The sequence below is a fragment of the Euprymna scolopes genome, chromosome 6, assembly GCF_053919585.1.
Source record: "Euprymna scolopes isolate OS-2025 chromosome 6, ASM5391958v1, whole genome shotgun sequence".
NCBI classification, from domain to species: Eukaryota; Metazoa; Mollusca; class Cephalopoda; order Sepiida; family Sepiolidae; genus Euprymna; species Euprymna scolopes.
Genome location: NC_136487.1, coordinates 30,380,039 through 30,396,631, shown reverse-complemented (window position 1 = coordinate 30,396,631; position 16,593 = coordinate 30,380,039). Strand labels below are relative to the sequence as shown.

The following is a 16,593-nucleotide window of genomic DNA, read 5'->3' as shown; positions in this document are numbered from 1 at the left end:
GGATGCTTGTATTGGACAAATATGAAGAGTGACATAAGGTACTATGACTGTCGCGACAAAATGTAGTGGGCAAAGAAAAAAAAACAGCTAAGTGACTTAACAAATCCTAATCTTACCAAAATGGCAACTGATTTTTAAATTAGACTATTTTATGTATTTTAATTATATGCGCATATATTGTCTTTAACTCTTTGCTTCCATGGGAGCTGTTTCTATTATCTTTTTATTGTTTTTATTTTTTTTATTTATTTATTTTTTCTCTTTTAGCTTTAACCAAGTGTTTATACCTTCTCTTTAAATTTATTTAATGCATTCTAATTACATATGCGTAGAAGTGGTCTTTAACATTTTAGTTCCATGCGAGCCGTTTTGTGGACAGAACTTACTACAAAAATACAGAACAGAGCTAGGAATACCTTTCTTTATACATAAGAAGACAGAACCTTAACCTAAAAAAAAAAAAAATTAAAATTATTATACACATGTGCGCTCTATAAATAGATAAAAAATCCTGGGAAAGAAAGTGAAGCCCCCACCGTCGATACCTCACACTAAGAACTTGGTTACGCTTGCTGACTGTCGCGACAAAATGTAGTGGGCAAAGAAAAAAACAGCTAAGTGACTTAACAAATCCTAATCTTACCAAAATGGCAACTGCTTTTTAAATTAGACTATTTTATGTATTTTAATTATATGCGCATATATTGTCTTTAACTCTTTGCTTCCATGCGAGCTGTTTCTATTATCTTTTTATTGTTTTTATTTTTTTATTTATTTATTTTTTCTCTTTTAGCTTTAACCGACTGTCTATACCTTCTCTTTAAATTTATTTATTTAATGCATTCTAATTACATATGCGTAGAAATGGTCTTTAACATTTTAGTTCCATGCGAGCCGTTTTGTGGACAGAACTTACTACAAAAATACAGAACAGAGCTAGGAATACCTTTCTTTATACTATAGAAGACAGAAGAACTTAAGTAGTATACTTAATATATGCAATCACCGTACGCTTGCTTGTATTAAAGTGTCCTCCATGATACCCATACCATACCAAACCACTGCACGTGGCTCATAATTTAACTGTCACTATATTTGTAACTGCAATATACATAATCCCAGCTGTGATACTAGGGCTAATTTTCTGAGTAGATGCAACACTCTGCGCCTGACCTTAATGACTACAATTCCAAATCCCAACGAACTAGCTGTTCCTATAACTGGGAGGAAAAAACCTAATAGCTAGCTACGAAATCTTATACATTTTACCTCCAAGACGATTGCGTTTGTCTTACCTGCATGCAAAAAAAAAAAAAAAAGTTCCCTCTTCTTCAAACTAAACCTTACTAGTAACTCGAAAATCCTAATGGAAATCTATCTGTAAATAAATAACCCCTCTTCTCTTGAACGCTAACAATCTACTCCTTCCAACCTATCCGCCACTAAACTCCCACATTGCCCCGCATCTGTAGTGGAATCGCTAACTTCCAGCCCCTAATCCCTCACATCTCACATGCAAAATGTTTTTATAGCCATCACTAAACATCTATACATTTCTACCTCTAAGGCATGCGTTACAGCTCATTCCTATCCAGTAAGGGATTTAACAGCCTATGCACACAGAGGCAGGTACTTAACAGCCAAAGTACTCAGAAACAAAGCAATCTACACTACACAACTGTCTTCTCGAGTTTTGCAACGATTAATACGTTATTGAAACGACACTCCTTGTTATGCAAAATGCCCCATGACTCTTACTAGAAAATAACTACAACTTCAACTCTATTCGCACCTTCTGAAAACCTGCCCATATATCTATTCACCTAATTACGCATGACTCAAAACTTGCTGTCTTATCCATACTATATTGCACTTACATCTTAACCCTCCTATCACCTAAAATAGCTCGGGCACAACTCGTAGCTCAATTCTTAATACCTACTCATACTGTAACATTATCCTAGACCTAAGCTAACATAAATAAAATAAAAAAAGGGTAAGACTAAAATCACATTTTCTCCTCCCTAACAAGCCCTCTTACAATCATAGACGCTTACACTGCATGAACTTCACTCACTCCCTTTATCCATTAAAAAGTAAATAGCATGTCCCTAAATCACTTTGAGGAGTGTAACTAATCAGTAGAGATATAATCCCCCACAAACTAACCCAGTAACACTAACCACGCGGGGTCGCAGAAATACCTGGATTAGAACCTAGGCGCGGAGAAACCCCTCTCAGGGCTGACGGACCCAGTAGGTCTTCCCAGATCATTCGTCTAGGAGAAGGAAAACTCTGAAACTAAACCAAAGGGGAGAGAGGCCTCTTCAGTCTTGGATGACAACCTTCCTAGAGCTGGTGACTCAAACAAATTCACCGGTTTGCAAACCTAAATTGCTTAAGGAGTAGATAGGTTCTGTCTATCGCCCGGCTTCCATACTCCTTCTTTGCCTATTAGTCAAGCGCAGAGACACTATCTCGGTGATTCGACAGAAACACCCAGCGGTAGATCTTGTTTCCTGGCTAGGGCAACGAACGCCGTTCTTCCCCATTCCAGCACGCCCCACCCCTAAAACTGAACATTTGGGAGTGCTTGAGTATAAGATATGCCTGAGCGATTAGATTGGGTTGACCTTCTTCTAATGGGTTGAGGGTACCGGATTGACAGTTCCTGGCTGCTGTTCCCGACTGGTAGTACAGGAGCCCTTACTCTTTGGTAGTGCTTAGAGCGGCTGCTCCATCAACAGTTGAATAATATCGGGTTGTTTGTAGTGCCATGACGCCCATGGAAAGGGACCCTGCACTCATCCCCGGTGGGCTTTCCTGAGGCCACAATCCTAATTGGAGAAAGGTCAGCTGATGGTCTACTTGTGATGCATGTCTGAAGCTCTGCATAACCTCTTGTTTTGCTCCCCCTTACCGAAACTCTTAAAAAAAATATGACGACAGTACAATTTAAAAATAAGCTTAAACCAGGATTAGGGACAAACAAATTCAACTTGCCTCCTCCCTTGAGGCTCTCATTCACAAATATCCGTGGGCTTAGAACTAACTTAGCTGATGTTGAAGCATTTCTCTTAACAAATACCCCGGATATCTTAGCACTAAGCGAGACTAACCTACACTCCTCCATTCCCTCTAACCACTTTAACATGCCTGGATATCTCCCACTCTGCCGTAAGGACTCTGACAGACATATGCACGGACTTGGAGTTTACATTCGTAATACCCTTCCCTTGACTAGAGAAACAAACCTAGAAACAGATGATCAAGCCTTCATGTGCTTTAGACTAAACATGCAACACAATATTAGCTACTATTATTTTCTCTACCGCTCTCCCTCGACTCAGGACTGCTCCATAATAAACAAAGTATCTGACAGCATAGACACGGCACTGTCCTTCGACACTAGCGCACAAATACATGTATTTGGTGACTTTAATGTCCACCACAAAAGCTTGGATTCTCTACTCACACAGATGCAGCGGGCAGCACAACCCATAGCTTCGCTATATCTCACCCCCTATCACAAATTGTTACGTTTCCAACCCGTTTCCCTGACCAGGAAGAACAATACGCATCACTTCTAGATCTGTGTTTGACCACAGTTCCTGATGACTGCATAACAAAGGCCCACAGCCCACTTGGGAACGCTGATCATGCAGTGATAATGGTTGAAATCGCCCTAAACTCTAGACCCAAAACTGAAGAGCCAGTGCTCAAAACAACGAGATATTATAATAATGCTGACTGGGAAGCCATCAGGGAACTAATTAGAGATGCTCCATGGAAAAATATTTTCTCTCTCCCTGCTGAACAATGTGCAAACGAGACCACTGACTGGTTCAAAACTGCAATCGAAGCGCATGTTCCCATGCGGAAATTTTATAGTAAGCCCCACTCTCCCCAATGGTTTACGTCGACTTGTGCAACTGCCATTGCTCAAAAGCAGCATACATACCGTAGGTTTAACCGACATAAGTCCAGTTCAAACAGACTGAAGTATATAGAAGCTAGAAATAACGTTAAGAAAGAAATAGCGACAGCTAAGAGAGAATTTACGGAAACTACTAAATAGCGCATCGAAGCACAAAAACTAGGAACTCGAGACTTCTGGAAAATCTACAACAGTGTAGTAAATAATGGGCAATCAACAATTCCCCCACTAACCAACAATCACGAGGTTGTCTCCTCAGCAATCGACAAGGCTAACATGCTTGCCAGTCGGTTTGCCTCAAACTCCACACTGGACCCTTCCAACCACCCCCTACCTGACTTTCCTATGCGGACAGACGCCACACTAGACGATCTGAAAACCACCCCTGCTCAGGTGTATGCTATCATAAAAAACCTTGACACCTCAAAAGCATGTGGACCCGATCTTATCCCAGCTGTGCTATTAAAAAAGTGCTCAGCCGAAGTAGCTCCAGTTCTCTCCAAACTCTACAACAAATGCCTTAATGAAGCTTGCTTTCTGGGCTGTTGGAAAACTGCTTCTGTTGTACCAGTATTCAAGAATTCTGGCGAAAGGACAGCCCCATCAAATTATCGCCCCATTAGCCTCCTCCCACTTTTTGCCAAAATATTTGAGACCATAATTAACCATGCTCTAGTCCATCATCTTACAGATGCTAAACTACTGACTCACAAACAATATGGATTTAGACAAGCCCGTTCCACAGCAGACATCCTAACTGTGATCTCTGAACGTATATACCATTCACTGGACAAAGCGGGGGATGGCAGAGCGGTAGCTCTAGATATATCTAAGGCTTTTGACAGGGTATGGCATGAGGGTCTCCTCAGTAAAATCAGATCATACGGTATCACTGGTAGAATACTTAACATAATTAAATCCTTCTTAGATAAGAGAAAAATCCAGGTTGTCCTCGACGGTCGTACATCTAAACAATATGATATAAATGCGGGGGTGCCCCAGGGTTCTATCCTTCGACCTCTATTGTTCCTGATATTCATAAATGACCTCCCCGACAACATTGCCTCTGAGATGGGTATATATGCTGATGACACTACACTCTATGGCAGGCACGACAGGAAGACGAATGAACACATTTCTAAAGAAATGGCAGAAACACTAGAGGACGACCTCCAATCTGTAGTGGAATGGGGACAAAAGTGGTTGGTCGCGTTCAATGCTGCCAAGACTAAACTAGTTTCATTCAATAATTACAAGAAACCCTCTCTACCACCCATAGCAATGGCCAACGACTCTTTATCTGAGAGTCCATCTTTCAAACTCCTTGGCCTAACGTTCACAGGAAACATGAGTTGGAACAATTACATTGAAGGCATTGCCAGGGCCTCTGCAAGAAAGGTGGGCTCTCTCTACCATGCTAGAAAACTACTAACACCCGAAAGTATCCTGTACCTCTATAAGGCCACCATTCGCCCATGTATGGAGTATTGCTGCCACATCTGGGCTGGTGCATCTGCTACTAGTCTCTCGCTCCTTGACAAGGTTCCAACGAGAGTAGCAAACCTGATAGGCCCTGAACTGGCATCTAAGCTTCAGCCTCTGTCCCATCGACGAAATGTTGCATCCCTCTGCCTTTTCTACAAGTATTTTAGTGGTGAATGCTCTGACGAACTGCAATCACTTGTGCCCCCACGACGTGAGCACCCTCGACAAACCCGACAGCCTGCTAAATCCCACCCCCACACTGTAGAGATCCCTAGATGTAAAAGATCTTTTTACTCCAATAGTTTCTTCCCCAGAACCGCTAGACTCTGGAATTCCATTCCAGGTCCCTGCTTCCCCCAACAGTACTGACGTGCAGAAGTTCAAGTGTAACGTGAACCGACACCTTGCTGCCCAAATCCCTACATAGTACCCCAGTAGTTGTTGCCTCTGATAGTAGCCCCCCTACACCAAAGTGGCAATTTGCCTTGTTTGGGGTGAAAATGTAATAAAAAAACAAAACAAAAAAAAACTACATTTCAAAATGCCCCATGTGTAGAAAATATGAAGTAACCAATCCAGCAGAACCATTAAGGGTTCATGGAGTTCCTGACAGACCCTTGGCGAAAGTGAGAATAGGTCTCTTTAAGTTTGCAGATAGAGACTATCTCTACACAGTGTATTACATTTGCATGAGCAACTTTTGGGAAAGTAATCCTCTTCTCAATACACAAGCAAAGACATGATAACTAAACTGAAACTCTATTTTGCACGCCAGGGAATACCAGATCAGGTGGTAACTGATAATGGGTCTCAGTTTAGTAGCCAGGAATTTTCTACCTTTGCAAAAAAGTGGTGTTTTACACATAGACCAGTCAGTCCATACAATAGCAAGGCAAATGGTAAGGTGGAAGCTGCAGTAAAGATGGCAAAAAATCTTTTCCGGAAAGCGATGGAATATAAGACTGGCCCATACCTAGTAATGTTGGATCGCAGGAATACGCCAGGCAGGGGTCTCTTATCACCAGCCTAGGAGCTGATCTCAAGGAGAACAAAAACACTTCTCCCAACCAAAGAGGATTTACGCAAGCCATAATTGCTAAAAAATCTAAGAAAAATGGTGAAGCAAAACCGCCGGAGGCAAGATCATTCTTTCAACCACAAATAAAACCACTGAAAACATTGTATCCTGGAGATGTAGTACGGATGAAACCACACATAAATAAATAAGTGGAGGAAAGCAGTGATAGGGCGGAGACTGGATGAGCGATCATACCATATAAAAGTGGATGGGGAATTATATCGACGGAATAGAGTAGATTTGAAGAAAACTGCAGAGACACCACCACTCACATCAGGAATACACCAGTCATATGAAGTGCAGAGCGAGTTACCCAAGAATGCAGGGCGGGGTACAGAAGAGATATGCACCACGGAACCACCTGAATATGAAGGTTAAATAAGAGAAAGCCAAAATTCCCACCCCATCCCCAACAAAAATAAGCCCGGAAAGGTTGCGGACAACACGGCCAGGAAGAATAGTAAGAGATCTTGTGAAATTCAGGGATTTCACAACATAAGTGAAAGGGCAGAATAATCCCTGTTAGGTATGAGGGTAGTCAGCCCAATGAATGCCTAGATCACTATATTTTATAGACTCTGTTTTCATTCTTAGACTTTTTGTTTTTGTCTTTATTTTGTTCTGTTTTGTCATTGAGGAAAGGGAAGATGTTGCATGGGGGACTAATAAGAGTTTTCACCGTCTCGAGTTGCGTCCCTTACCGGTGTACATTTTGCTTTGTTTACAATGATATTAAAGACGCCATTATGTAAAAGTCGATCGATCGTTTTGTCTTTTCTAATCCATTGACATCTTCAATAAGATAATAACACATAAACTACAGCTGCGAAATTATTAAAAAAACAACAAAAAACTAAACATTTTTATTTACCTACGTATTTGTGACCTATTTGAGTTATGAAAAGACTAATATTCAAATGTACAATAAAGATTTTGAAAATAAATATTAACTTATTTCATAGATATCTATATCTATCATATTTATTCCGGACTAATAACAAGAAAATATTACACACACACACACACACACATACACACACACAACACACACAACACAGACATGAACACACACACATATATATATATATATTTCAAATCACGTTACATGTGAATATTAGGTCGAGGAGGTAAGTGATTCCCCATCAAATAAGATAAGATTAGTCACTTTTATATGTAATGGCGAAGATGAGAATGAGAACATGCTGTTTCTAAGAGACCATGGATAGCATAGATCACGTGACATCTCGTACGTTTTAAAAATATAACAGTTTCTGTGTTTTCTCTTTGTTAATCTTTCTAACCATATTTTATTCACAATTTATTTTAATGTAGAATTTATTTGGAGACACGCAAATATGATAGAGAAATTGTCTCAATTTGCCCAGCTATCAAATAGGCCAGAAAGACTGTAGATAGTTTATAAGTACGGGCAAAAATGGCCAGATAAAGATAGAGGGACCTAGTTTTGAAAGCGGATTTATCATAATTTTTTGTAGGTTTCCAACTACATTTTGATTGTATTGGAAAGATTAGAGACTAAAGTTAATTTCCTAAAGGTAAAAAATATTTGTACTCGCGAAAAAAAAAAAGTTATGAAAAATGTTTTCATGGCGAGCAAACCAATTTAGCTAAATTTTGAAGTTAAATAAATTCCTTGTAAAAATCCTTTAAAAGATAAATATTAATTTTCTGGGTCTGTTTCAAAGATAATTAGTAAAGTCCTATGATACTGAATTAAATAAAAAAAAACACCTTTTTGTGCAAAAAAATAACTTAATTAGCCCTCAAAAATCAAGTAATTCTACCGTTCGCCAAAAACGCAACAAATAAAGGTTTGTAAGCACGATTATACGAAAGCCCAAAATTATAGCCAATCGAAACTCTGTTTCAAAATGAAATCATGATAGTAAAAGGAGGTAGGAGTGTCACATTTCTATTTTTCCCCAGACATGCATCCGTATTCTGCATCTATTCTGAACGTTTGTATCAATTTTGATAATTTTTTATTTAATTATTTTTTATATTCCTGTTTTTAAATTAATTTTTAAATTATTTTTCGAGATTATATAAAAATTATGTTGCACCGAAAGTTTAACATTCTTGCGAGCAAGGAAATTATTAAAATTTTGTATATAAAAATTATGCGAAATTTGTGATTTAAAAAGAAAGTAGATATATTTTTGCTATTATAATTTTGTTTTTGTAAAAATATTAAATAAACAATGCTTAATTCAATGGAAATATCGGTAATTCATTTTTCTTCGAGTTATATCGAATTCATTAATACGAACATTTTTCGTAATGTTTCTGTAAAAATTATTTTTTTTTATTTTATTGTTACGATGCTTTATTTATATAAAAAAAGCAAAATTAATTCTTGCCTTTTTTATTTACTACTGAAAACCATAAATTTAGTAAAGGTATTTTTGTTTAAACAAAATAATACATTTTCACTAAAGTTTAAATTTAAAAAAATAAACGGGATCATTATTTGATAAATACTGAAAATTTCATTCAAATTGGTTAATTTTCTGACTTTTGGTTAATTTTTAAGTAAAGAGAAGGGTCAAAATGTTTATACATTTTGAACATCGTCATTCATTTTGCCCGTACCTAATAGTTAAAGATATATAGATAATTAGATGAAATATTGATAACACAATATTTTAAATTACTCATCCACCTCCCACAGAATTGGATAGATCATGATGACAACACACCCAACACGCAACATACGTAGAGTTATATATCAAGTTTTGGAGCCGTATATATTTATTATGCACAATTTTATAAGCTGTTATTTAATATAATGTACCAACATGGAAAATGCTGATTGACCTTTTTGGTTTCTAAATAAAAGATGATAAAAAATTGCATACCAAAATGAACGACGGCTTGATGATAAGCACTCTCGGCATTGTTATACCACATTTTGGCCAAAGTCCACACATTTCGATCATCTGTTGGTAGGAACACCTGGTTAGGAATAAAAGAGATTCGCATTTGATCTTTTATTCAATGAAAGAATGTAAAGTTAGTCAAAAGAAATCAAATCAGATGAACGTACTAAAATCTTATAATTTTATTTTTAACCAACTGTTACTCAATTATTTATGTTTTGGATAGGATTTTAAATTTTATGAAATCAGGACTAAAACAAGGAAATGCATTTTGGTAGATTTCATTTTGTAATAAAATTACTTTTTCAAGGAAAGTAAAAAAATGCTTTAGTTCATATTATTGGAGTTTTTTTTCAATAAATATTAATTCAGTGTGTAAGTCACGTGGTCACGAGAAAAACATGGACGCAGTTGTCTTACAGTTTTATTGCTACTAAAATTATGAAGCCCACCAACCGTTGTTCTAGCTTCTGCCGATGGCCTGCTAGCATGTCTAAGCAAAAATCGCAAGGTTGGAAACTAATGGCAAGTCGAATTTTTGTATTTGAGCACGGCTGCCGAGAGAGCAGGCCAGTTAACATGACAGCGCGACGTCATTACCATATCGACATGTAGGTAAAGGCACTAGGGTGCCTAAAGTTTCCGGTGTTCAACCATGTTACTATAAAAATATTTTCCGTTACTTTATATTGTGGCTGTTGTAATTATATGTTTTTTTTTATTCTCCTAAAGAGAAAAATAATTCTCCATTTAGATTATTATTACAATTATCATAAATGCACATTGGGATAATTTTAATCTAACAAAATATAACGGTAAGTGAACTTGTTTTTGATCTTTTATTTCTATCGAAGGAACTTTTATTTCTATGGAAGGAAGTCGAATATTTCATTTTATTTATTTTTTTAAACTCAAAAACAAACAAATTTTATATTGGAATATTTTTCAGTCCGGTCTTTTGATAATAAATAAAAAATTTCATTGAGTATTTCCAAATATTTTAAAGTTAGAAGCATTTTTCACAACAATTGTTTTGTTTTATTTTTGTTTCTTTTCTGTTTTTTGTCTTTTAACTAAAACGATCGATGAATTCAATATTTTAGCAATTTAGCGAAATTTATTTCTTTGAAACATATTTAAAACTTAAAAGTTTTTGTTTGTATGTTCTATAACATTTTATCTGTAAATTATTGAGCACTTTTGAAGTAAATACTTCAAGTTTACGCATAAATCTATACTTTCGTATATGAATTTTATGTGAGTAAATGAAGTAGTTATATATATATATATATATATATATATATATATATATATATATATATATATATATATACTAGCAGTTCAGCCCGGATTTGCTCGGGCCCTATGTACTGTGCATAACTATGTGCGAATACACTTTCTGTAAGATTTCAAATGTCTAGACTATAATTTGTCTTAGTAATTTCGTAGAGACCACAAAGATAAATATTTTTAAACTTTGCCCCCAATTTTGAAACCTTAACATTTATTATTTTGGTCTCAAATCAAAATACAATGTTTTGCCCACGTCCAAGTTATCTACATCTAAAATCTCAAGTCTTTAGACTCAAAATTAACGGAGGAAGTTGGTAGAATCGGCAAAGGACAACTCTTTCACCTTTAACCTTTGACACACCAAATTTTCGCACCAAAACTGATTAAAATGCTCGTTGCGTGTCTGAATAATCATTATGTATAAATGTCGAATGTTTAGACCTTGTTTGGCTCAATAGTTAGCTAGACACCGCAAAGGTAAAATCTTTTGGACTTTGACCCCTTGGCAGCTCAAATTTTCGACTCAAACATATGAAAATGCTTGCCCTATCTCTAAATAACGTTTATGTAAAATTTCAAATGTTTAGACCAGAAATTGACTGAGCAATTTGGTAGAGAAGGCAGAAATCATTTTTTTTTTTAAATTTGACCCTATATTTTGAACCCTTAAAATTTATTGTTTTGGGATCAAAATAAATTAACATCTTTGAGCCATGTCAAAGTAACCTATATCTAAAATTTCAAGTGTTTAGACCCAAAATGGCGGAGGAGTTTTGCAGACATTTCAAAGGTCAAATCGTTGACCTTTGACCCCTCGACAGCCAAATTTATCGCCGAAAACGGATTAAGAAGATATTCCCAAATCTCAATACACCTTATGTCAAATCACAGTCTCTAGACCGAAAATTGATAGAGTGATTTGGTAGGGAAATGTACACAAACATACACACACAGAAACATGTTTTACTTTTGTAGATAGATAAATAGATAGATAGATAGATACAGTCACTATAAATCTTTTGCTTAAAATTATTTGCTATTTATTTACTATTTTCTCAACTCCAAACTTATTTACTATTAATTCACTATTAATCTCAAACCCAAAATTATTTGCTATTAATTTACTATTTTTTCAACTCCAAACTTATTTACTATTTAATTCACCATTAATCTCAAACGCAAAATTATTTGCTATTAATTTACTATTGTTCTCAAATCCACACTTATTTACTAATAATTCACTATTAATCTCAAACTCAAAATTATTTGCTTCTTATTTACTATTACACTAAACTATAAACTTAATTACTCTTAATTCACTATTCATCTCAAACCCAAAATTATTTGATGGTTATTTTCTATTACTCTAAACACCAAGCTTATTTAGTACTTGCATTTGTGTCCGGCTTTGCTCGAGTTCTTTGTACTGTTCATAATTTGCCTTATGTGTAAATATACTCTTATGTAAGATTTCAAATATTTAGACTAAAAATTGTCTTAGTAATTTCGTAGAGACGACAGAGGTAATTTTTTAGAAACTTTGACCTCAATTTTGACCCCTTAACATTTATTGTTTTGGTTTCAAATCAAACATATATCTTTGACCCATGTCCAAGTAATCTACATTTAAAATTTCCATTGTCTAGACCCAAAATTGGCGGAGGAGTTTGGTAGAATCTACAACGGTCAACTCTTTAAACTTTGAGCTTTTGGCAGCTAAATCTTTGCCCCCAAACATATTAAAATGCTTGCTGCATGTCTGAATACCCGTTATATAAGATTTATAAAAGCTAAGACCCAAAATACGCTTAGTAGTTTGCTTGACACGGCGAAGATCAAATCTTTTGAAATTTGACCATTTGCATTTCAAATGTTCGACTCAATCCGATTAAAATCTTGTCCTATCTCTGAATACGCTTTATGTAAAATTTCACCAATATTGAAACTTTTAACATTTATTATTTGGGGCTCAAATTGAATTAAAATGTTTGACCCATGTCCAAGTAACCTACATCTAAAATTTGAAGTGTTTAGACCCAAAATTGGACTTTGCCAATCAGATTTTTGTCCAAAAACTGAATCAAAAGCTTGCTTTTTGTCTGAATACCCTTTATATAAGATTTCCAATGTTTAGCCTCAAAATTGACTTAATAGTTTGCTAGAGACTTGAAAGGTAAAAGCTTTTGAACTTTGACCTCTTAGAAGCCAATTTTTTAGCAAAAGAACGATTTAAAAGCTTGCGCTATGTCTGAATACACTTTATCTAAAATTTCAAATGTTTAGACCAAGAATTGGCTGAGCAATTTGGTAGACATCGCAGAGGAGTTTGGTAGAGTTCCCAAAAGTCAAATCTTTGAACTTTGACTTTAACAGCCAAATGTCTGGCCGAAAACCGATTTAAAAGATTTTCCAAAATATCAATAAACGTATGTAAAATCTCGAGTCTGTAAACCAAAAATTGTCAGAGAGATCTGGTAGGAAAGTGTACACAGACAGACAGACATTTTCACACACATGCGCGCGCACACACACACACACACACACACACACACACATATATATATGTATGTATGTGTGTGTTATTATATATGTACATTGTTCTCTCTCTCTCTCTATATATATATATATATATATATATACATTGTGTATATATATAAGAATGTTGACGTAAACACAAAAGCAGAGTTTTTCATACTGGATTGTGAGGGTGTTTTCCTTGTTTCAACTGAATTGCGATCGGAATTAACCTGTCCATTAGGTCCAGAGAAAAGAGGGCAATCGGAGCGCAGACCTGAAATTCAAATATACATCCAGATTTAGATTTAAACTTGATAAAAAAGGAGCATTCATTAAATACACATCGCATTAGGAATATGATTCATTTAATCGTGAAGTGCCTTGAATGTATCATTTATTTTCAGCAATAATCTCATATCAACGTTTAAAAACACATTATATATATTATAGTCTATAATATGAAGGTTCATATGTAGAATTACACACAAAGAAAATACAGAAAAAATATTCGCCACAAAACGAAAATGTCATATTCTACAAAATTACGAAAATTGATCAAGATTTATGTGTTAATTAAGAAAAATCGAATTTTACTATATATGGCGATTAATAATAAAATAAAAATAAAATAGCACGGCCTGTTAATCTCGGTAGTCGAATGGAGATGTCGACATTTGAAAGTTTACACATTATAAGATAATCCGGCTGCTCTTGGCCCACCCCCCTCTTCCTAAAAAATTATATTCTCTTTCTAAAGAACAATTTGATAATTTTACGTGTTTCTTTAGAATATGACCACTTTATTCCGTGATGAGTACGTACGTCATCAAGATTTGTATGTATTTTCTGTATTTTTAAAATATTTTATATAGGTGTATTTTTAAATACCAAACAAGGTGAATACATATATAAAATTCGCTTAAATATTTCATTAGTTAGACTGCAATACACTCCTCGTCATTATTTCTTAATTTCTCCAGTTTGTATTTTTTACATTTACAGTAGAGAGACGATATATTCTAAAGTAAATTGCTCAATTAAATAAAAACTTCCTTTGAATTTTTTATATTTTTATTTACGTTGTATATTTATCTCTCTATTAATATATAAAATTAATATAAATTAACTTTGTCTTTGTGAGTTCGTTCCCTATGGATTCCTTAATTACTAAACGAAATTATTTGAAATTTCACATAAATGTAGCTATGTGCTTGACAGTGTTGTTTTATTTGTCTTCGATAAGTATCAATAATCGAACATAGAAATAATTCGATAAAAGAAGGAACAGGCGATTTTGATTAAAGTTAATGCGTTATAAACCCTAACATCACAAGTGCATTTGAGAAGTTTTATTACTGCACAAGCAGTAAGGCTCGGCATATAAACTCAACAGTAGGTTCTTTGATATGGCCGGAGCCTATTGGAAATACATATTAAGAGCACAATTGGATCGTGATGATTGACTTTTCCATTTTAATATTTAATTCAAGTCATTATATAAAAATAAATGTTATATAATCGGCGGTGGATTCTCTACAGTGCAATGTAAATTACAATGTATTATGTTTTACTGCATGGAGGTATTTGAAGCTCCTTCCCTGTACACCGCGGTTGACAGGACAGACAATTAATCAATTTGATTGAAAAATGGGCGTTTCGATGACAATAAAATATGGGAGTTTGAAATATTCGTTAATCTTTATTCAATCTCGGGCAATGTAAGGTTTTCCTGCTCGTATAGATATATAATCTCAGAACTATTATAATTCATACTTCAGCTTTTACTTAATTTGAAGCATCGATATAATGGAAAAATTTCACAACATACGGCACACAATTAAATTTAAATAAAAATAAAAGCAGAAAAAAGCATAAATGGAAATGTGTGAGAAAATTAGAGAAGGAAATAAATTCGTCACAATACATATGGGCTTTTCGTGTTAATTAGATTATCATTTTTCCAATTATACATGGAATTGGTACAGTATTTTATACCTCGGACAAATTTCCATTGTAAACATATTTCTATTATTTCACTTGGCAGATTAAACATTATAAATAAACTAGCAGTACCCACTAACCGGTGTTGCCCAGTGGAAACGTTCCCCCGCCCCTCGAAAAACATTTTATCTTTCCCTCTCATTTATTTGGTTGTTCGGGGTGGGTGATAGGAGTTAACCGACTATAGGACTTGAATAGTCTAATCGGTGTCTCTGCAGTTTTATTAACCGTTATTTCGTAAGTAACGCTCTGACAATTACCGTTTAACATCTTTAAAAAAATTCGTGTTTACATTTTCTGAGGGCGTGGAAAACAATTGAAGCTTTGGTAATGTTGACTGGTTACTTACCGGCCCCCACAACTAAAAATAGTTCGTCTCAAAATTGTATAAAGAAGCAGGCATTTATTTAAGAACGAAAACATGAAATGTTATATTAACTTCTTGTTTTTTTTTTAAATATTTTTTTATTGCAGTGCTTGGTTTCAATTATTTTATTTTTCATCGCAACAAAATTACAGTAGAAAATAATTTGTACTAAAAGAAATATGGTGCATGCAAAATAATGAAAAATAACAAATCAGCGTTTTGGTTAGTTTAGTTAAGAGAAGCCAACAGTAAAAAACAATGTCAAAGTCAAGATAAGTAACTCCGCTACATACCTGGATAATTTTTTGTGTTTTAATATATTTTAATGCTTTTATTCGGTATAACAATGGCCACTAATTATAACATTTTTAATATTATAACGGAAAAGTTAAATGTGATATTCTTTTTCAGCATAGCCGAAAACTTTTAAAAATCGTCATAGTAAAGGAAAATGTTAAAGCGGAAAACAAGTGAGATTTTACAACTTTCGACAACTATTTTTGCCAGTTGATTTATTTTGTGTTGGTCTACCACAATTAATAAATAACCCCCTATCGAAATTACCATCCCCCCCAAATGTGACCATAAAATGAGTGCTCATTTTATGGTAAATTAATATAGAAAAGTGTTCCCCCATATTTTATAACTATACATTCATTATATCTTAGAAACTATTTGTTTCATGCAATTTTTTTTGTCCTTTGTCAACGATCCGGTGAACCTAGAATAGTAGTAATTTCACATAGTGCACCTTTACCTAAAAAAATGAAACAGAAATAAACAAATGAAAACAAACCAAAAAAACAAAACAAAAAACAAATAAGAAACAAACACAAAGAAACAAACAAAGAATTTTCGTTTCATTTCCATAATAATAAAAACAAACAAATAAAACTGAACAAAAATAAAATTGTTTTGTTTCGTTTCGTCAACAAAAAACTGAGGAAAATGTGAAAAGAATACGAAATAGCATCCGTATTTATCGCAAGGTGTATGGTGACTTAATGGGGCAGGT

The 16,593-nt window shown here is 34.8% G+C and overlaps 1 protein-coding gene across 1 annotated transcript in view; it reads right to left on the bottom strand.

Moving 5' to 3' along the window:
- Nucleotides 1-16,593, bottom strand: part of LOC145278129 (allene oxide synthase-lipoxygenase protein-like) — a 102,753-nt gene that overhangs the window by 66,317 nt on the left and 19,843 nt on the right. Inside the window, exons 6-7 of the mRNA XM_080130409.1 lie at nt 13,389-13,484; nt 9,380-9,476 (exon numbers count right to left, since the gene is read on the bottom strand). Coding sequence (XP_079986535.1) covers nt 9,380-9,476; nt 13,389-13,484 — 193 coding nt within the window. The remainder of the gene's footprint in view (nt 1-9,379; nt 9,477-13,388; nt 13,485-16,593) is intronic.